Source organism: Lycium ferocissimum, chromosome 5, assembly GCF_029784015.1.
Source record: "Lycium ferocissimum isolate CSIRO_LF1 chromosome 5, AGI_CSIRO_Lferr_CH_V1, whole genome shotgun sequence".
In the NCBI taxonomy this organism is placed as follows: domain Eukaryota; kingdom Viridiplantae; phylum Streptophyta; class Magnoliopsida; order Solanales; family Solanaceae; genus Lycium; species Lycium ferocissimum.
In genome coordinates, this window is record NC_081346.1 from 7,242,434 (window position 1) to 7,265,685 (window position 23,252).

At 35.8% G+C, this 23,252-nt stretch overlaps 1 protein-coding gene and 1 long non-coding RNA gene across 8 annotated transcripts; one reads left to right on the plus strand and one right to left on the minus strand.

Moving 5' to 3' along the window:
* Positions 1-8,379: 8,379 nt before the first annotated feature.
* Positions 8,380-21,692, minus strand: LOC132055722 (uncharacterized). 6 transcript variants are annotated; one of them, XR_009414639.1, is made up of 7 exons: positions 21,399-21,692; positions 20,139-20,223; positions 17,607-17,713; positions 17,377-17,519; positions 17,007-17,084; positions 16,722-16,919; positions 12,760-13,060 (listed from the first exon to the last, which is right to left on the minus strand). It is a non-coding gene; the product is annotated as an uncharacterized LOC132055722 (long non-coding RNA). The 6 variants fall into 6 exon arrangements; XR_009414637.1 differs by lacking the exons at positions 12,760-13,060; positions 20,139-20,223 and adding an exon at positions 8,380-8,601 and having other exon boundaries at positions 21,399-21,685; XR_009414635.1 differs by lacking the exon at positions 20,139-20,223 and having other exon boundaries at positions 21,399-21,684.
* Positions 15,123-19,540, plus strand: LOC132055717 (uncharacterized). 2 transcript variants are annotated; one of them, XM_059447670.1, is made up of 4 exons: positions 15,123-15,270; positions 15,942-16,008; positions 16,490-16,550; positions 16,677-19,540. In XM_059447670.1, the coding sequence occupies exon 4, from the start codon at positions 16,706-16,708 to the stop codon at positions 19,316-19,318; it is 2,613 nt and encodes an 870-aa protein (XP_059303653.1). In that variant the 5' UTR covers positions 15,123-15,270; positions 15,942-16,008; positions 16,490-16,550; positions 16,677-16,705; the 3' UTR covers positions 19,319-19,540. The 2 variants fall into 2 exon arrangements, with proteins under 2 accessions (XP_059303653.1, XP_059303652.1); XM_059447669.1 differs by having other exon boundaries at positions 16,512-16,550.
* Positions 21,693-23,252: the final 1,560 nt, after the last annotated feature.

Genomic DNA, 23,252 nt, shown 5'->3' on the forward strand with positions numbered 1-23,252 from the left:
AAAATAAAAAAATAAAAAAAAAAATTCGCAAGACAGAGTTTTGTAGCAAAGTTAGGCCTTAAGCCAGAGTTTTGCAAAATTCCAACTGAATTAAAAAAAAAAAAAAAAAAAAAAAAAAAAAACTTTTTGCCTTCAGTCATAAGGCAAAACTCTGCCTTAAGGTTGACAAATCTCTGCCTGGCGAATCCGACCTCTACCTTGCGAATTTTTTAAAAAAAATTTACTGAGCCGGAATTCAAACCCGAAACCAAGAGGTTCTAGCGAAGGAAAAAAATTAAAGACCACTAATTTGAGGAGCAAAAATTAAAGACCACCCCCGAATAAGGACAATCGTGCAAATTGCCTCCTGGCAAAAATTAAAGAAATGGCACTATAATCTTGGGCTAAAACCTTTTCTTCGGTGGTGGGGGCTGGTCTTTAATTTTTGCCCTTTAACATCGAATTCATGTCAAGTGGGGCATTAGTTCTTAATGACGCGAGACATATCTTGTGGATATCATAATGCAAAAATATAAATTTATATCCCGCAAAAAAGTTGTTTGTTATGAGGGACAAAAATTAAAGAAAATTTTACATGGCACCATCCTTTTTGGGTTTGATATGTAATCTTGGGCTAAAATCTTTTCTTCGGTGGTGGAAATGAATAGCCTAAAAATGGGATGACTTTCAAAGATATCCACTTTTAGGATAGTTGTTTAAAATATGGCCAGCGTCTGCGAATCTCCAATTCGGAAACATAGAATAATTAAGGAATTTTTACACCACATTAAAGTGGAACTGCATAAATTTGCTAAATGGGGGAGAATCATTTTCAACAGTATAGCTGATCAAGCACTACGAGAAATACATTTATCTACATGTTCAATTGATGTCATCTCTGAAGTTTTACTTTACTAATTACTATAAATATATAGAAGAGCCTTGGCAAGCAGCTGGCCATTGTCTTGTCAGCTTACCGACCAAAGCATCTTTTAGTCCTTTCAGGATATATAATATTACTTCCTCTGTTCCAATTTATTGGCATTATTTTTTTTATCTGTCCCAAAAAGAATATTATCTTTATATATTTAGAAATAATTTAATTTTACGAGATAATTTACAATCACACATTTATATAAGATTTATTTTAAACTACATATTTTAAAAGTCTTCCTTTTTTCTTAAACGATTATCAAAGGCACTTTAGCCCTTTGTGGGCTCAGTTAATAGCTGTATTGTTGATTGGATAAAATCAACACATCACTTGCTCTTTGAACCAATATACTGCCACGTGTTGGGAAATGATGATTATATTACATTTTCTACATAGCAAAGATACACACCCTTTTCATTTTTCATTTTTCATTTTCATTTGTATTCTTGATTAAATATATAGTTTAATAGTTACATGCTAAACTACAAGTTAACGCACCAATTTGATTGCTCAATTTTGCTATTTCAAATTAAACAAAATGACGGCTCACTAAAATTAAATAGTACGTATATATTTTAAAGTACCTATATTAAAATCTGTAACTTTTAAATCAAATTGAGGTCAATCAAGTGATGTTGTCAAAAAAAATCAATGACCCATTCATCAGTACATGTTAAATGATTACTTGAGCAGCTATTTGTATTATATTATCTGAAAAACTATCGTTGAATGAATAATTGTACATTATCGCTTAAGCTAGCAAACTAAATGCTTCTTGAGGTGTTCGTTGACGAACATAGAATAAATATGAAAAAGAAGAGAACAAATCAGTTTATTCTTTCTCTTTCTTCTCCATTTAACAAACCTTCCACCGCTATCTTGCTCACCGGAAAAATCAAGACCGCCAACACCCTCTCTCCCTAAGCGTTTATAGGAAAAGAAAGATGATTTTTCTTTGAATAAATCTATTTAATGAACAAAAGAAAAAAATCCCAAAAAGATTAAAAACAAAAAAAAAAAACTTGTCATTAATGGAGTCTTTAGAAAGCTTGCAGGTTTAAGATGGGTTAATTGATTTGCTGAAAATTTTGAGAAATTAATGTTGGATTGTCTTTGGGTCTTCGTGGGAAATCTTTAGCTGAAGTTATAACAAATTTGGAGGAGTTTATCTTGAGAATTTGGATTAAAATCGTGATTGTAACAAGAACTGAAGATTGTGAAGCACCAAGAACAGCTATTCATTTCAGCATTTTCAACGTGTCCTTTCTTTCTTTTTCTTTTTGTAAATAATGTGTCCTTTTCTAATTTGGTGTAAATCAATTTTTTTTTTCCTTTTTGAGAGTATTACTTTTAATTTGTTATTAAATATTTAAAATAGTGTTTTTTAATTAAAAAAAGACACGTGTCCTCATTTTATTCGTCATTTGCCACGTCAGCAGCGAGTGTATTGCACACACTTTGTAAATTTGACTGATTCAGCGAGAAATGTCTAAATGGCACCGTTGGACCCTGCCTCATGATACGATTTGAATTGGGGAAAAACACCAATTCAACACTAAAACATGGAATTAAAGGATAACAAGAAATTGGGATGAGAATTGAAGATGAGAAGATAGAAGGATAGGTACTTAGCCCAACTGGTAATGAATCCTATAGGCAAATCTAAGTATATGAAACCTAGACCCTCCCATTTTGAATTCAACCAAAGAACCAAAGCAATATGAATCAAGGCAAGAAATTCACTTGAAATCCACAAATGAACAATCTTCATTAATTCACTGGAAATAAAAGGTTCTACAACCAACAATGGAATCCACCATCATTCTAACACTAAAATCAAGATTATACTAGCTAAACAATCTATCACTCAAAATATGAGTATCTCTGAAATATTCATCATTTAAGTCTAAGTGTAAATGAGGGTCAACCTCCTGATTATCGTTCTAGGAAATAAAAAGAAACCTAACTATTACATTATTACCCTTAATGAGGCAAGGGCCTTGTTCGGCTGGTTGGATGTTGGCTTGAAACTTGAAAAGACTCCGTCTTGCACATATAGCCATCATCCAATCTTTAAAGCTTGCAATTGTGATCATTTGCATCTATGTCCCTTCTTTTGCATGTCTAGCCACATTTGCATTTCTACCCCTTTGCACTTCTAGCCACTTTTGAGTTATAGGCCTCCTTTCTAGTAGCTTTTTCTCCAAGCCTCGCCCAAGCTACCTTCCACACATCGTAAGCCATCTTATGTGGTTTGTAAGAGCCTCTAAAGGCCTTCCATGCCATTCTTGTCATCCACGCCGCTTGTAGAGTTTGAAGTTCCATAACTTGGCCTCGGGTGGATGTCTTGAAGTGAAGTGTGCCAGTAGGATCATGTCATCCTCCCCTTCTTCAAAACGATTCGTCCTCGAATCCGAACCTAGCAAAACCCAAGGGAAGACATACAAAAACATACTCCTCAAGGATTGAGGGTTAGCACACAAAGCAATAATCACATATTCATGCCAAGGATGAACAAACTTCTGGTATAACCACACATCTATGACAATCATGACTAACATTTGCACACATGAGGTATCAAGAAGTTGATTCCTCCAAGGTTCATGACATTGGATCTAATAAAACCGTTTACAATGACATGTAGCACAATGTCCAAACAAGGACACTCTCATTTTTCAAACAAGGACTCTCCCAAGATAGTGCTCTCAAATCACACAAGGTGTCACCCGGATCAAATGGGAAGAACATCCACCTAGTATGGTCAAGAACACAATCGGCTAGATCATAAGAGCCTTCTCCCACATAAGATGCACTCCCTATATGCTCAAGAATGTCATCATATGAAATTAAGTAGTAGAGAAAGGTATCTCGTAAAATAACTTCCTCATCAATATCACTTTCCAATGTAACCTCACCATATGGTTCAAGGACAAGATTATCCAATGGGCTACTATGAAGTTGAACATGAAAGGAAGAATTAGCAATTTCTAGACAAGAATCACTTTCCTTTGCAACACTTTCCCTCCCCAGGGTTACAACCCCTCAAGGGAAGATTTCCATCATAGGGAAGATTTTCGTCATCCCATAATGAGTTACATATCACATTATAGTCTCCAAAGGAAATCAAACGTTCAACATTACCAAACACCCCACTAGGTTCATCACTCTCAATAGTCATGTCAATTTCAAATAACGCATTATCTATAAAGAGAGAAGAATCAATGAACAATGAAGGATCAAAGCATGCAATGTCACTCTAAAAAAGACAAAGGTCATTTTTCAAGGCATTTTCATTCTCATGACTAACTATATGACACATAACACCATTAAGATCTTGAGTCTCCAAAAATGACAACAAGTCAAGGTCATGGGACTATCTCCATATGTATCAAACACGAGTGGTGTGTCATATTCAAATTCACTATCAACTTGGTCAAAGTTATCACTAAATTGAGATTCATTAGGCGTATCATAACATTTCTTAATTAATGGACTATCAATATAAGCAAGTTGACCAACACTATCACCCATACTAGTTGGACACAAATCGACCTTGCTAGAAGATTCAATTCGGTCATCGCTAGGATCAACTAGTGGGTGTACTAACAATTCACATGACAATGTACTAACATGCATATCTAGGTGGACACAACTTGAACTCAAAAGAAGAGTCAAGATAGTCATCAATAGGATCAACTACTGTTGGATCATCCATTTCAACTACATTGTCAATTGTCATTATAGCACTAAGCTCATCATAAGGCAAAGACTCATTAAGCTCAATTACGAAAAATCTATCATTCACACTCATTTCAACAACATGGTCATTCACATTACTTAGAGAGTTAAGATTAGCTATTGTACCTTGAAATCCGCATTCATTTTATTTGCCTCGGGTTTCAACTTTGGAGCTCGTTTGCTCCTCCGGTGAGCTCTCAACTACCTCAAGAACCTTCAAAGGTTGAGGTTCATCATCCGGCTTGCTCCCAAGAATACCCGCACTATCATCAAGACCACTAGAAAAGAAAGGAAAGTTACAAGGGTTAGATAGAGTTTGTGACAACTCTCTGACATCACTGCTCACATCCTCTCTAGAGTTGTCACTTTTCGCTCCCTTACTCCTCTCAATCTTTTCTCTCTCAATTTCATTAGAGTTGGGACAAGTGCTAAGTATTTCTTTAGAAGGGTTGGGAAAACTCTCTACCTCATTCTCTTCCTCTTCACAAGGGTTGGGTTCATCTTCCTCCCATTGTTTGAGTAAGCGTCCCAACATTATGCGGTGCATTTCTTCTAATTGCTCCTTGAGCCTTAGTGAAGGCCCTCCATTCTCTGGAAAGAGAGGCACTCCTTCATTGTCCACTACAAACTCATGCCACCTTCGCCCAAACGAAACCCTATGCTTTTGGAACCAAGGATTACCCAAACACATGTGACAATCGTCTAGTGGGAGTATATCACACCAAACCTCTTCTTCATGGTAGTCGCCACGGCTAAAGAACACCTTCATGCTCCTATCAACCAAGTACCCTCGTGACTCATAGTAAGGGTCTTGTTTCATCATACACTCTATACCCAATTGTCCAACCGCTTGAGGTGCAAGGTAGTTGCCACAGCTCCAATCATCCAACACAAGAATATACCCCGCACTACCAAGCAAAGTGATTTTTGTCTTAAGTATTCGCCTCTCCGGGTCATTTCTAACTTGAGATCTTGCATTTGCTCTACTTCCTCCGCCTCTCATTACATCACCACCTACCTTCCATACCATGACCATATTTCACATATGGTAACTCCGGATTAGGATAAGAGTAATGATTCGATGTATTTCTTGGCATGGGGAATGTATGCTCTCTTCTCCTCCTAGAAGGACTTCTACTCAGCCCAACCTACACACTTATACCATTTTGCTTGGAATGGAAAGTATTACAAGGCGACGTACATGAATATCAACTAGAAGACCCCTCATAAGTAGCATATTCAACTTCATTGTCTTCTCAAACATATTCACCATGAAGTGCATAGCCACTAGGCTCATCATCACCATATTCTTCCTATTCTTGCAAGTTCCCACCAATTGGTTCATATAGAAAGTGTAAGGAAGGAGCATACCTCAATTCGCCCCCATGTCCATGGCGTGTAGGATGAGACTCTTCATGCTCGTATCCACCATAGAACTCTTCGTCATAATCATCTACTTCTTCTTCTTCATAAGCCTCATGAGGTGTTGCCTCACAATTTCCCTCGGAGTAGTATTCTTCACCCTCATACAGGTTATGATCATATCGACCATATTCATCATTCGATCTATGAGCACCATCACCATCATATTCATTTTAAGAATAGTCATGCCCACCATCATGGTCATAACTCTCGTCAACTCCCTCATAGCCTCCATTACTCTCATAGTCATACCCTCCATTGCTAGAGGCATAACCTTTAAAATCATCTCCACAAGAATCGGAAGCTATGAATGACATCCTTATCTCTCTTTCTCCTTATGTCTCCTCTTCGTGTACCTACAAAATGAGCTAACAAGATTAGTAGGAAAAGCTCCTCACGTCACTTATATTTGCACTCAAACTTACCTCTCAACCTAAGCTTCTTCCAAGGTTGGTCAAGAACCCTTTTAATCCAAATCAATTCACCAGATTGCTAATCTTTGTGGAGGAATAGATTCTTGTTAATCGAAATAAGGAAGACTCTATAAAGCAAAAGTACTTGAACCAAGAAGATTCAACGAGGTTTAAATGAGAAAAGCTTGAAAAAATTGGCACGAAATGAATCAAACTCAAGAACTAGTTAACAACTAATAAGAGCGATTACTAGTTGTTAATTACTTGTAAGAATCAAAGAAAAGAGATTAGGAAAGATTCAAACCATTTTGGACACTTAGAAATTTGATCAGGTGTTGGCCATGCGTCGTGGGACCAACACGCAAAAATCAGTCTCTGAAAATTTCTCTTTCCGTGTCGAGTCCGCGTCGCGGGGCTAACATGTGATGGTGTTTCCGTGTCGAGCCCATTAGCCGTTCAAACACTTCGATGGTGTTTGACAATTGTGCGGATCTGGGCGGACCGTAAATCGTCGCAATTCTCGTGTGCAACACGCGAGATCGTATAATTTATACGGTCCGTACTCGATTCCTCGAACTTTGGGCCGATTTTTTTTTTTTGAATTTTGTTGATGTATTGGGCCCACTCAACCTAGGATATTTCTTTTTGGGGGTGAAAAAATAACTTTTTACAACTTTGGATGAATCTCTTTGGATCAAACTCCTCTTTGGTCACCTTCTTCCTTATGAAGATATGAAGACCCTCAAGAACACCAAGAACACCCAAATTCAAAACCCTTTCAAATCTTCTTGTTCTTCCACCGACTTTTAGATTTACGATCCCCTTCACCTAGAGAACAAGATTCAACACTCAATTAGCTTCAATTTAACCCAAAATTTGAAGACCCATTTGAAGTTCTTCAAGTTCTTTGTAAGTCTTCAATGGTAAAAACTACAAACCCCTTTCCAAACTTCTCCAAATGCCACCAAAATTTGTATCCTACTAGATTTGATGCCAATAAGTTCAAATCTATCCTCAACAACACTCAATTCCAACTCAAAATCGAAGAACACCCTTTTTTTTTCAAGTTCTTTAAGAGCTTCAAAACCCTAACAATGGTGAAATGCTCCAATCTTCACCAAACCACTCCAAACTTCGGATTTAGAGATTTTAGATAGCAATAAACACAGATTCAACCTCAAATCCAACAAACAAACATCAAAACACCAATTTTGAATTTTTTGTTCTCTAAATTTTTCAAATTTTTGATTTTTTTGTGATTTTCAAAATACGAACCTAGGATAGAAAGATAAGAACGATTTAATTGGGCTCGGAACACCAAATGATCAACACTAAAACGTGGAATTAAAGAATCAATTCAAGAAATTGGAATGAGAATTGAAAATGAGAAATAGAATGATAGATACTTGACCCGAATTGGAATCCTATAGACAAATCTAGGTTTATTAAACCTAAACCCTTCTAATTTGAATTCAAACACCCAAAAGAACCAAAGCAATATGAATCAAGGCACAGAGTTCAATTGAAATCCACAAATGAACAATCTTCATGAATTCGTTGGAAATAAAAGGTTCTACAACCAATAATGGAATCCACCATCATTCTAACACTAAAATTAAGTTAATTCTAACTAAACAATCTATCACTCAAAGAGTATTTCATATCATCATAATTTAAGTGTAAATGAGGGTCATCCTCCTACTTATACTTCTAGGAAATAAAAAGAAACCTAACTATTACATTATTGCCCTTAATGAAGCAAGGGCCTTGTTCGGCTAGTTAGATATTGTCTTGAAACTTGAAAAGACTCTGTCTTGCACATATAGCCATCATCCAATCCTCAAAGCTTGCAATTGTGACCGTTTGCATCTATGTCCCTTCTTTTGCACGTCTAGCCACTTTTGAGTTCCTTTCTAGTAGCTTCTTCTCCAAGCCTCGCCCAAGCTACCTTCCACACATCGTAAGCCATCTTATGTGGCTTGTAGGAGCCTCAAAAGGCCTTCCATGCCATCCTTGTCATCCACGCTGCTTGTGGAGTTTGAAGTTCCATGACTTGGCCTCAGGTGGATGTCTTGAAGTGAAGTGTGCCAAGAAGGATCATATCACCTCAGGTGTCTAAATGAAATAAGGTTTAGTTGAGGTGTTCAAGTGAAAGAACCGGATGACCACAGGTGTCTATCGATGCCATATTTTAAAGTATATATTTTTTATCATTGACATGAGAATAAATGCAACTTATAGTACTTTTCGGATAGTTTCTGAGTATTTAAATGTTAATTTTAAAATATTGAGTTGATATATAATTCAATTTAGGTTCAAACATTAGTTAAATTGACTCTTAAGAAGCGAAAAGTATCTCATAAATTGAAAGAGAAAATAACTATATTGCTTTTTAGATTCGTTTTCTCTTCACAAAAGCCTCATAAGACATTTTGAACTAGAGGTAATGTTATACAAATTGTTGGGTAGATGCTAGCACGGGCTACTAGAATCTAGTCATATAATAAGCAGACTCACTTCAGAATAATGTTGTCGAAAGTCAGACTGTCCAAAATGTTGTCGGATATGTGTTGGATCCTCCAAAAATAATGATCCATAGTCGGTGCAATGATTTTTTTGGAGAATCCAAACAACATAGCAGTTTAGAATATACATTACATTCAGCCTTGTAATCAAGCGACAGATGGTCAACGGTTTTGTAGATGATGAAGTCAAATCGAGCAAGTCAACGGGTTTTGCAGAGCCATGCTAATGAAAGTGATCTTTTTTAGTAACGAATTTTAAAAAGAAAAAAAACGTAGAAAGGTCAATTATTGATTTATAACAGAGATAAAAGTTTTTTTTAACCAGCTCTAAAACTAGTGCTCACTAAACCAATAGACTGAGAAACTGTACTGGTTTTATGGACAAACCATTTTCTTTTACTTATTTCGGCTGCCCTATTTATGCTGGTAGGAAAAGAATTTGCCTACTTTGATCCTATGGTGACTAAAGTTGTGAAAAGGTTGAATGGTGGGCAAGGTAAGATATTAAGCTTTGGGAGAAGGGCAGTGTAGATTAAACGTGTGCTTCAATCTCTTCCCACTTATATCCTCACTGCTCTGAATCCTCCAAAGAACACTTTGAATCTGATTGAAAAGCACATTGCCAGATTTTTCTGGGGTTCTTCTCCTGAAAAGAAAAAATATCATTGGAGATCTTAGCTCAATCTATGCTTCCCTAAAGAAGAAGGTAGAGTGGGCATCAGGTCATTAAATTGCATTTTTAATACCCTTTCTATCAAGAGGTGGTGAAGACTGAGAACCAAAGATTCTCTTTGGGCAGACTTTATCAAAGTCAATACTGTTGTAGAGTTCATATAACTCAAAAAAAAAATGGATCCCTAGTAACTCTCAGGGATGGAAAAACTTGATTTGGGCTAGAAGCAAGTAGAGCATAACACCCATGTGGGGAATTAATAGAGAAAACTCCAGTTTCTGGTCTGAGATGGGGCTGTTGATTCAAGGCCCACATATGTTGCTTGAGGGAAATATCAACAAGATCACTGTAAGGAATTTCAGTAGTAATGGTGTATGGGACATCAACCTTTTGGCTAATGTTCTTCCTGATAATATCATTCAAAATATTCTTTCTATTGATATTGGCTCTCTGGATCTAAATGATGAACCTATTTGGAACTTATCTGAGGGTGGGAACTACTCTAACAAACCTGCTTAGAATAGCATTAGAATTTCCAAAACAAGAGACAGTTTCCTAAGAAAACTATGGCACAAATCTCTACCTTTCAATTTTCTTTTTTGAGTTGGAGATTGTTGTAACACCTCGTAACTTCGGGCGAAGGTTTGACTCGTAAGATGATAATATAATGGAACCAATATGAGGGTTATAAGAAGTGTTTTGAAAACTAATCAAGTCATAAGAAATGTCTTTGGGCAAAGCAAAGTTGGAAGCCACTCTACGGGGCATGTTTGCAAGTGAGTTTGTAGAAGGTCTTAGTAGAAGGTCTTACTTCCAACGACCACAACCTCTTTATTAATTAGGAATTTGGGAAAACTTTCTGAATGAAAGTTGTATCTTTTTGAAATACCTTTCCAACGGTATATTATGGGGTCGAGGGACATACATGCAAAAAGTTATGGCCATTTTATTGAAGGATTATAGAGCAGTCCGTTCACTGGTCATGTTATACAAACTAGTTACATGGCCCATATAATTTTATACGGACCGTATAACTCGTCCGCACTTCATGAAACCTCAACCTGACGTTCTGTTTTATGCCATGATAAAATATGGTCATATTATACGGACCGTATAACTTTATACGGACGGTATAATATGTCCATATAATTTCCGCCTCACTTTTGTATAAATTCAAGCCTTGAATTCTTTTATTTCATTATTCATAATTCCAAGCCCTAGCAACAATTCAAAACATCAAGGCAAGTCAATCCAAACCTTTCCTACTCAATTCTAACATAGACTCTAATAATCTAAGCAAGAAATCATTGTTACTAATCTAGGGTTTTCAAGAAACCCATCTCGGGTTCAAGAATCAAGATTTAGGAAATCTTCTCCAAAATTCAAGTCTTTAATTCAAGTTTTGGAGCAATTAAGGTATGTAGAACTTCTATCCACGTATGGGAATCTCTACGTTCTTCCCCATGCTCTGTTTCTTGATATCCATGAAGTTCAAATCCTAGGGCATTAAACCCAACATATCGGTAGCCCGTATTTATGTATTTATGTACATGAACTTTGTATCTATATTCGGTATTGTATTTGTAATCTTCCATTTCGGTTATTAGGAACCCTAGCTTAATCCATGAATCACGAATTCTTCCTCATGTGTTCTCATTGTGTTTATATGAAACTTTATGATTTTTATCTAGCAAGTTACAAGCATGTTTTCAAGTCAAGTATATATATAATCATGAACTATTGTTATTACTCATGAATCAAGAACATGTTTGCAAGACTATGACAAGTTATCTCATGAAATCATATTACAAGATATCTCTTGAAACCATGTTACAAGTTATTTCACGAAAATCATGGGCTTCTTAGCCAACTACATCATGTTCATGTTTTTGGGATTTGCTTAGTTAACCGAGAAGGCTCGATAAAGCACCGAAACTACGTAGCCACCGTAGGATAAGAGTTGTCAGCAAGGAGGCAACACTTTCATTATGCAGTTTGGATACTTACATGCTTATTATTACTTAAATCTCATATTCCTGGCAAGGTGTGAGTATTCTGCTGGTAGGACGCAAGTACTAGATTATGTTGTCAGTTATACTATAGCATTCCCCACGTTACAAGCAGTTTATAGATACACGTATTTCCATTGATTTACTGTTTTCAGAATTTACTCACGTTTCACGCTCATGTTCAAGTTATATTCAGTTTCAGTTCATGTCCTATACCTATGTTGTGCCATGTTCTTTATTTCGGCGGGTTTACATACTAGTACTATTCACCATGCCGGGGCACACGCCCGCGGTACGGATACGGGTTTTCGGAGCATACACACGCCGGTAGAATCGCCTCGAGTTATCGGCTTATTGGTGAGCCCCATTCTCTCGGTTCGACATGGAGTGCGTTAGTATTCAGTTTATGGTAGTCCAGGGCCATGTCTTGGTAGTTAGTATTCAGACATGCTTTAAAGGTTTCATAGACAGATTTTAGTTCACAGAGTCAGTAATGCTTTCATGTTTGTAGACTATTACGTTTTCATGATTATTTCATGCTATGCGATAATTTCAAGACTTTATTCCGCAATTACATTTTCATGATTCATTTAAATTGCATCATATAGATTATATTGTTTTGATGCCCATGTTGACAAGCAAGCCATGAGGTTCACTCGGACACACGTACAAGGCCGAAGCTTGGCGTGTTATGCTCGGCCGTGTTCGGGGCGTGACAAGGCTGGTTATGGTAAGCTGCCTTTTAATGAAGCTATTTCTAGGTTTGGAAATGAATTTAATGCTCTTTGTTTATGTTGTAACACCCCCGTAACAGACTCTATGCAGCATACTTTCTCAGAAGGTGAAGCAAAAAGGCATATATGGAGATTCATTGGTGCTCCCCTTGGCATCACACACCATGCAGGGCCACAGAAAAAATTTCAAAGAATGGTAGGACATAAGCAGTAAAAATAGAGTGTATAGTATGATTTTGCAGGTTGCCCCTGTCATCATCTGTTGGCAAATCTGGAAGGAATGGACAACATGTAAATTTGGAAGTCAAAGGAAGATTTATAACAACAAAATGGAATATCAAACAATATGGAATCTACAAGCAGTATTATAATTAGAATTTCCAAAATGTAGCATCATAGGAAACTGGCAACCATGTTCAATACCATTGAAAGACTTAACCAGTGGTGATTATTAAACAAGTTAGATGGATCAAACCAAATGTAGGATGCATCAAACTAAATTTGGATGGAAGCTACATCAGCAGCAACGGAAGAGCGGGAATAGGTGCAGTCATCAGAGACAGTGAAGGAGAGGTCATCGTGGCACTTTCAGACCAATACAATGTAACACTAATATTCAAGCTGAAGCATTGGCTGCTAAACAAGGGATAAAGTGGTGTATTAGTAAAGGATACCATAATCTTCATGTGAACTAGACTCTACCGAATCATCTCCAACATGATCACTAACAAGAGGACACACATGAAGATAAAGAAGATAGTCTCCGACACTATCAACATGGTTGAAGAAGCTGAAATAACTCTGTTCATTGTTTGAGGGAAGCAAATCAGGTTGCTGATTTCTTTGCAAAATTGACATCATCTAGTGGAAAACAAACCTTCTATGCCTCTTCTCAAAATCTTCCTAGAGAAGTTAAAGGTTTAGTTCAGACCAATACAATGTAACACTAATATTCAAGCTGAAGCATTGGCTGCTAAACAAGGGATAAAGTGGTGTATTAGTAAAGGATACCATAATCTTCATGTGGAACTAGACTCTCAAATCATCTCCAACATGATCACTAACAAGAGGACCACCAACATGAAGATAAAGAAGATAGTCTCTGACACTATCAACATGGTTGAAGAAGCTGAAATAACTCTGTTCATTGTTTGAGGGAAGCAAATCAGGTTGCTGATTTCTTTGCAAAATTGACATCATCTAGTGGAAAACAAACCTTCTATGCCTCTTCTCAAAATCTTCCTAGAGAAGTTAAAGGTTTAGTTCAACTAGACAAATGGCAACTCCCCTCTGTGAGGAGAAGATATGTGAAAAGCACAATAAAAGTTTCACTTTTTTAAAAAAATTTGATCATTTTGAGAAAGGGTGAAACCATTTAGACCCCCCCCCCCCCCCCCTGAACTTTGCTTTAAAATCAAACTTCCCCCTCAACTTTGAACAATAAACATTAAACTTCCCCCTCAACTTTGAACAATAAACATTCTCCCCCCTTTATCCTATGCAATGACTATTTCACCCTTATTTTTTACAATCCTCCATTTATGTAATACATTTTTATATTATATATAATATTTATTTATTTAATCTAGGTATTTATAGATTCTTATTTTAAGTTCATTAACATTATAAGTAGAATAATACTTTTATGAATTTATAACAAAAAGATAATGCTATCTTTTATGATTGTTATTTCAATATTATTTGCAGTAAGTATGTATATATGTATGTATATGCATGTGTGTATATTTAAGTTTTACTTCTCCCTTATTCTCTATTGTTTATATAAATAAACAAGTTTTGGTTGTCTCTAATGGAATATTTCTTAAATTATAATAAAATTCATTTACAGTATAAATAAATAAATTTTAAAAATTTGCCTCTATTTTTTAATTGTTTTTGCATTATCTACATATAGAAATATATTTATAAAGTTATTATGACCTGTTATTTTTTACTTGTATAAAAAAATATTAAAGTTTTGATTATTTTTAATAAAATTAATTTTTTGTTTATTCTGCTAACTTATTTATTATAGAACATCATTAACTTACATACTCAATTAGTATTTCTCACTTTTTACTTCACCTAGAAGATAATATTTGTTTTTTATAAGAAATTTGTTACATAAATTAAAAAAATGAAAAATAACATGATTTTAAAGAAGTAAAAAAAAAAAAAAGTTAATAATGAAAGGATAAAGTAGGCATTTTAAAAAATCAATTAGGATAAAGGGAGGAGAATGTCTATTGTTCAGAGTTGAGTGGGGAGCTTGATTTTTAAAGCTAAGTTGGGGGATATAAATGATTTTCACCCTTTTTGAGAAAAATGGCGAGAGGGTCCAAAGTTGTGTTTACAAATGTCTTTCCTTGTTTCATTTCTTCTTTCTCTATTTAACTATGTATAAAACAATTAGATATACTTAGAAGTTATAAGAAGGATGTTTTTAGTATATTTAGGCAATAATCAAGAATTTCAATAGGGTATGTGGAAGAGTTTATCCGTTGCATGCCATGTACAACATGCAACGACTACGAAGATTGCGGGATCACTTTTCTATTACGCTCATTTTATTTTCTCCTTTTTTGTATAGCTTTTCTTATGATCGAAATATCTATTTTTGTTAGTGTCAAAGCTGATCTATATCCTTTGCATTAATCACGCTTATTCTTACAAATGTTCATGAATTATATAATCTCTCTTCCACCAAGTATTTCCACTCATTTTTTTTCATTTTGCTTTCTTTCTTTACAATTTTAGAAATTCTGCTCCCTCAAAAAATTACCAACAAATTGTTATAGTCCCTCTTTCTTTGGTTTTCCATTCCCAACTTATCAAGAAAAAAGGTATAATTTCAACTTCCACTTTCCACCAGAATTTTCTTTTTTTTTTCCTTTCTTTTTTGTTAATGCTAATGGTTCTTGATTGTGTTCTTCAAAGATTGAATTTTTAATTGAAGCTGAAAAGAATCCATGTTAATGAAATCCTGAATTCATCCTTTTGTTTGGTTTTGCTATTGCTTCTTGATGTATTAATGTTTGAATGATACAATATAGTTTTACAACCCCCAGGCCGAACTTAGCGTCCCTTTAAATTCTTAATTTCCTTTCAACAGCAATTTTCACCTGAATTTGTTGAAGAAAATATAAATGTTTAAGGCACTTTTTCTCCTCTGAATTTGTTCCAAACGATGGAGATTAAGATTGCATGTTTGGTGTAGGAAGATTTTTATTAGTTTTGATAAAAGGATATCATGGAGTATTTATATTCTTATTGAAACGAAATGACATCTCTTTTTCTCATCGGTTATCGTAGGATTATTTTGGGAATACTGGTGCATCATACGTTTCTATTGTTTGTACATTAATTAATGGGTAAAGGTGTCATAACTTATTTTCGTTACAGAATTGTTTTGTAAAATACATATGTGCCAAATCTATATGTATAATGCCATTGATAAGCAATTTATTACTTAGTTCTTGATGAGAGTTTTCTCTAATTTGGATGCATTAATTAGGTAACAAGAGTACAAGTGCAGTTTGAGGAACATTCAGATGGAGGAAGAAGTGCAAGCTGCAGAATAAGTACTTTCTTTTCATCCTTTAACAATGTTGTTCGCTTAAATTGTTGTCCTGCAACTGCACAATAGCATATACATTCTTTAGTTTTCCAACTGTTGATCATATTATCTGAATCATCATTGCTATGATAGGTTTTTATATATTTCTTTGTTGCTCGGACTCTTCAAAATATTGTTGAACTCGTGCCAGATCCTCCAAAATGCACTACTTTTGGAGGATCCGAAATGCACACGTCAGCATTTTCGTAGAGTCCGAGCAATATAAAACATTAACTACATGTGACTGAAGAGTATGTTACCAAAGAAGGAAGAAAAGGAAGACTAAGCAAAAGCTTACACCTTTAATAAACCACTTTGCCTGCATATTATTGGACGCAATGGATATGTTTAGTCAACAAGAAGTAGATGAAAAAACATGACTCCCTCCAAATCTTTACGATTAAACAGGATATGAGCTTGCTTTTTTATTACCAGTTTTCTCACAGGTCCTTGTTTCTTTTCTATTAGGCTATGCTGTGCTTGTGAGGCTGAGGTTTCAATCAAAAGGTTTCTGCTTCTCATCATTTTTCTCTCGTTAAGTGTTCTTGTTTAACAGCTTTGAAAAACATAAACGGAAACAAGCATGATAGTTTCTTCCCTAAACCTCTCTGTGTCTCATGATATTATCTGCAGTGGTACTAGTTTCATTGGTCTAGATCAAAATGGCTGATGGCATACCTGCGCATCTGGATAGAATTGAGCGTGAAGTTCGCTTTTTGAGAAGGAACTCAACTGGAAGCTTAGGCATTCAAATTGCTAAATCCAAGGTCTTGTCACGTTATCTGAGTGGTCCACAAGGTTCTTGCCATGACGCTTGCAAAGGTGCGGAACGTGATCTTCAAACAACAAAAGCAAGGACTTCCCTGCTGAGTAGAACTGTAGCAGCATCAGAAAATATCCCAGAACTGGCTACAAATGTACAGGTGCAGATAAGGAAGAAACCACTACGCTCAAGTAAGCTACCTGTGAATTTCAAGAGGCGTACAACTGGTAAAGCCCAGAGACAGGAGATCCCAGCATACACCAAAAGCTTAGCTGTTTCTGTAAAACAACGAAATGGTTCGAAGATGAAGTCTTTGCAGGAAAATGCTAATTCTATGTCCAGAAGCTATAAGCTGAGGATAAGAGGATACAGTGACATTATCACACGAGGGGGAACATCACCAATTGCTCGGGATTCTCCATTGGATGGTGCAACTAGCACACCAAACAAAGGAAACAGGATGGAGAAAAACACTGGATCTTCTAATTTGAGCAACAAGAAGGCTGTTGGGAAACCTGCAAACTTGGAGAAAATTGAACCAGAACATGGTTATTTGAGAAGGAACTCAACTGGCAACTTAAGTATTGAAATGGGTGACTCCAAGGTCTTGTCACGTGATGTGAGTGTTCCAACAGGTTCTTCGCTTGACGCCAGCAAAGATGGTGCGGAGCGCAACTGCAAAACAAAGGCGAGGACTCACATGTCCGCAAGATCTGTAACATCATCAGGAGAAAATTCAAAACTGGCTACAACTGTGAAGTGGCAGATACGGAAGAAACCACTACGCTCAACTAAACTACCTGCAAATTTCAGAAGCCAGAAAATTTCCCACGGAGAGGAAATGCAAGCATGCACCAAAAAATTATCCGTTTCTGCAAGTCATCGAAGTGATCTGAAGCTGAAGCATCTAGAAGAAAATGCTAATTCTGTGTCAGGACACAACAAACTAAGCAGAAGAAGATACAGTCAGAGTCTTATAACACGGGGTTTGCCAACACTTCAGGGGTCTCTATTGGATGATGCAACCACCACAAAACCAGACAGAGGAAGCGAGATGGATAAGGGCATTGTATCTTATGAGTTGAGCAAGAAAAAGGATGTTGTCATGCCCGCGAACCTGAACGAAATTGAACCCAGAGTTGGCTATTTGAGAAGGAACTCAACTGGCAGCTTAGTTATTGAAAAGGGTGAATCCCAGGTCTTGTCACGTTTTCTGAGTGTTCCAACAGGATCTCGCCGAGAAGTTTGCAGATACACAGTGGAAAGTGATCTTAAAACAAAGGCGAGGACTCTCCACCCCACAAGACCTGTAAGAGCATCAGGAGAAGTCCCAGAAATGGCTACAACTGTGAAGTTGCAGATAGGGAAGAAACTGTTAAGCTCAAGTGAGCTACCAAATTTCAAGAGCCCAACCACTTTTCGAGCCCAGGGAGAGGAAATCCCAGCATCTACCAAAATAGCTGTCGAAAAGGGATCCGAAGGGTTGAGCAATAAAAAGGATGCCATAATTATTTCCCACACTACAAGAACTTCTGTGAAGAGGGTATCAGGCAAAAAGTTAAATAACAATTCTTCAAGAATTGTATATCAACGCAATAAGCAGATTAGTCTTCCCAGCAAAACAGGCAAAGTGAGTCATGAAGATGATCCAAACAAGGTATCTCAAATTAATAATTTGAATAGCCTTGCACGAACAAAGAAAGTGCAACCAAGTCATGCAAACTTTCCAAACAAGGCATCTCAACTTAGAAAATGTCCTAGTCTTAAACGAGGCAAGATGGAGCAAGGAAGTTACAGGAGTGTTCCAAAGGGGACATTGCACATCAGAGAATCAAAGACTAAAAGCCAGACCATACAGATCTCTCAAGAAAATCAGAAGACCAGAGTCTCCTCCTTAGATAGACATGGCCCAATAAGAGGGAAGAAATCGTCACCCCTTCTCTCCCCATCATCTTCTCCACATTCTGGTGGCAGTAGCTCCAGAAACGTTGGCAACAGGAAATCCTCCCTATCATCAACTTCTGCATGCGAGTCTATTAATGGTGATGCAATAGTCAGCAATTCCAAGAAAAGTGGAACCACAAGCCCAAACCAAGATATAAAAGTTGGAAGGGCTGCAATTTGCAGTCCTAAAAATCTCAAGTTCAGGAGAGGAAAAATAATTGATTTTCAGTCTGAGAAAGTCAGTCCAAGAAGATTAAAATTCAGGCCGGCCAAAATACTAGATAACAACGGATATGGAAGTCCTCTTGTTAGAGGAAGAAGCTCTCGGAGACTTATTGCTTATGGAAGGTCAAATTCTGCTAAAGATGAAAATATGAAAGTTAATCTTCGACACCAATCTAGAGGAGACAAAAAAGAGGCTCCAATCTTGTTTAACAATGTGCTTGAAGAGACTGCAACCAAGCTTGTCGAGACCAGGAGAAGCAAGGTTAAGGCTTTGGTGGGTGCTTTTGAAACTATAATCTCCCTTCAGGATCCAACATCCTCACCTCCAATTATTTGGAGATGATAGCTACGTGCTTTGACAGAAGGAATCTGTATATAAATTAATAGATAAATTGAGTTACATAACTGAAGCAGTAGGTGCAGGATTTCAAGCACTACTCTGTCTGGATATATATACTTCCAAACTGATTCTATATACTTCGTAAATGTCATTGGAGGGGTGTAGTGGTGTAGTTGTAAGTTATTTTTGTAACGCGACATTATATTTTACATTGCTGCACATTAATCATACTTGTGTATTCTTTCTCTAAGACAATTGATGATAATTACAACTTTAAAGCTTGTCCTCTATTGTAATTTAAAAGATAACAGTCATCTAAAAACAGAATATTATTAGATACCAATGAATACTTATATCGTCGTAGATAGAATCAGTAATGTTTCCTTACTCTTTAAACATTCTCCTTGAGTTGAACAACCAAGGAGCGTGAACTAGATTTTTCATTCCCTGATTGCTTGATGATCAGAGAAAAATAAGAAGAAATTGCTGAACTTAAATTATTCTGATTGATAGGGTGCAAAAATTTCATATTCAACCAAAGCAAAAGGGTTTACTTTTAACACTGCTACTTCTCCCAAATACAGATTACCTAAATATACCATATGTTCATTTCAATATTTCATGCATCCGAGCACGACAACAAAAAGCTAAAAGAGCTTGTTTTACATTCAATTTAAAACGAACAAAAAAAAAGAAAGTTGATGGCAGAAAGTAGGAAACATGTCATAAACTGGGGAAACTAGAAATTCTTTACATTATTTCTCGCCATCAAACTAAGAAAAGTTCCTAAATATACAAAAGCAATAAGCACTAGAAGCAATACCATGAAAAATTGCTCCAAACGGAACACAAATTAAAGGAGCGATTTCTTGCAAAATTAAGTGTTAGCTTCCTTTCCATGTGCATTCCTACATTGTACGAGAAAGACTAACCAAGTTTCAGTCTTGCAAGGTACTCATAAATACCCTAGCATTTACATATCTCAAAATTCTACAATAAAAGTTTTAAGATGGAGAATACAGGTCAGAGCACGGTCAGGCCTCAAATTATCATAAGGTAATACAAAACTGTCAAAAACAAATTGTCAACTGGACAAACTGGGAAAGTACTTTAATCTTCCCTAAACTAGATTTAAACATTTCGTCTTCAGTCACAGTTCTAACCTGTTAGTGTGAAAATATAATGCATAGCTTTTAAACAGATCGAATATTTCAGCAGGCAAGAAACTAGAGCAAATAGGAGGAGAAAAAAGCTTAGCTAATTAGCTACAGAATATTTGCAGAAAATTCAGTACTAGTAAAACATTAGCAGATGCAAATCAACTTGAAATATACTCTACACTGGGAAGAAGCACCTTCAATCCTCAGCTTTTTCGTTCCTCTTTAGCTTAATTAATCTGTTGCTTAGAACCTACAAAAAAAAATATATATATATATATATATAACCGGAGATTATATTCCTCGCACATTAGAGTGTTCGTTGTGTAGGGAAACTAGAACTATGTATACAGGAGATCACATCATTGCCCGCGTTGTTGAGATCAAAGTCTCCAATTTCAGCAACACCAGCTTAGTTTTACTATCAATGTTACTTGATCAAACAAAAACAAAAAACAGCATTTTACCATCAATGTTACTTTAGCAACAGCATGATTGGGTTGCCTTATTGCTTTTGACTTATTTTTGCAATTTTGGCTTGAAAATAAGTGCTTGAAATCACTTTTTCATTTTACCCAAACACTGTAAAGTGCTTCAAAGCACATAAAATAAGCCAATCCAAATAGGCTCTAAGTTGATAATTTAATGGTAAGTTTATAACCACAATATTCAAAAAAATATTTTACTACATTACATATCTTTAATTCAGAACCACAAGTCTCTTTATTTTCTAAAACTCTATGGCTAGTCAAACTAAGTCACTTATATGGCTAGTCAAACTAAGACACTTAATTTGGGACAGAGCGAGATTTATGGAAGTTTTGAAATATAAGATGTGACTCTTCCACGACTTGGTCAGTTTCAGTAACCACGTTATGTACCACTCCCAAACTTATGTGATTTCTAAAGAAGACAAAGAGTCTTACCAGTCATGACGAGAGGATTCCCGCGTCTGCAAAGAAGGATCAATTGTCTGCGTCCAATATTCACGTTGAGACACACCAATCCAGATTCCCTTAAAAAAATCACGCTTGTGTTTTACTTAAATTTAAGTTATCTAGGTCAATAGTGTAAAATTTCTGTACATTATCAAGTCAATCAGAAATATATGAATTTATAATCTTAAAAATAAGGTAGATTATTTGTTATTATAACAACTAATTATATGATTGTGTAAATTTCTTTTAACAGTCGTATATATAACTTAATATGATTAGGTCGGGTACTTGGGTGTTGTGGAAATAGCCTTTGAAATATGATTTTCGTCCGACATGGCCTATGAAATAAACTATTTAAATTTAATAGAAATTTTAACTCATGTGTTTCGTAGTCGGAAAGAAATTTAATTGGTGTCTTTCATTTTTTGAAAGCTTTTTCGATAATTGAGCGATTTATTGTGATAAAAAAATAATTTTACTAGGTAATTTGGTCAACATGAGTGACTCAGATAGGACAAAATCCGTAGACATCAAGTGGACATATCAAAATATGATATGTGTCGATGGTGACAAGTCAGATTCGAATCAGCAAGCGAGGGGCCCCGTGAAAACATACGACATCCAGAGAAGTAATTTGGTAACCGCTACTGGAGACAGAAATTATAAAGGGCCTGGAGAAGCATGTCAACTCACTGGTCAAACGTCGTCCAATGCATAGCTGTTACAAGAAATCCCAAGTCTTCCTCCAGTCTTAAATGTTCATTAATACTCTTTATTGTCATTCACCATAATAGCATTGATATTGGAAGTAAAGGGGACAGAGTTCATGGAACTTGTACCCCATGGCTCAAGTATAAATAAAGCTTCTCATTTCATTGGAAGGGACATCTGAAAATATATACAAGAAATACCTCTTATTTTGCTTTTAGTTCTTAATTGCTCTTGTTTAATTAAGCAGAGTTCTGATTGTTCGCTTGCCCGGAGACTCTAGCTCAAAAGCTTCTCCAAGGCTTAGGCTATTCTAACTCCTTATTTTCAATTACATTTTGTTCATATTAAGTTCTATTGTAATTATCTCATTATTTCGGTCATATTTATCCACGTGTCCTTGACCACGTATACAAATTTAATTGTACCGATTTTAGGGGTACACAGTGAGCATTTGAAGAATTTACTTCATTTTTATATGCTGAAGGCGTAAGACTAGTTCTTTTAATTAATTTAAAATCTAAATGGTCATAGGAAAAGATGGTTTTAGTCAGATTTTTTTAACCCACAGAAAGGGAAAATTCTAAAAATCCAACATCATAAGTTTAAGGGCAAAGGTGCAAATATACTCCTCAACTTTGCGATTTAGAGCAGATATACCCTTCGTTACAAAAGTGGTGTATATATACCCCTGCCGTTATAAAATGAGGCATATATATTTTCGCCGTTACAAAATGGTGTAAATATACCCTTTTCGCTAACAGAATTTTTTTTAAAAATCATTTAGATTATTTTTTAATTAAAGAAAAATGTCACATGACTTTAAAAAAAGTTTACTATTTTCTTTGAGTAGACATATTTTTCTATAGCCACATTGTAATTTTTTTTCTAGTGTGTCGGGTATGGCTCGTTTAAAAAAATATCTCCGTGACTTAAAAATAAGTCTACCTATTTTTTTAAATGAACCAGACCCTACCCACCAGAAAAAAAAATTACTACGTGGCTTTAGAAAAGTATGTCTACTCAGAAAAATGGGTAGACTTTTTTTTAAGTCACGTGGCATTTTTTTAATTAAAAAATAACTAAATGATTTTTTTTTTTAAAATCTCGTCAGCAAAAAGAGTATATTTCAGA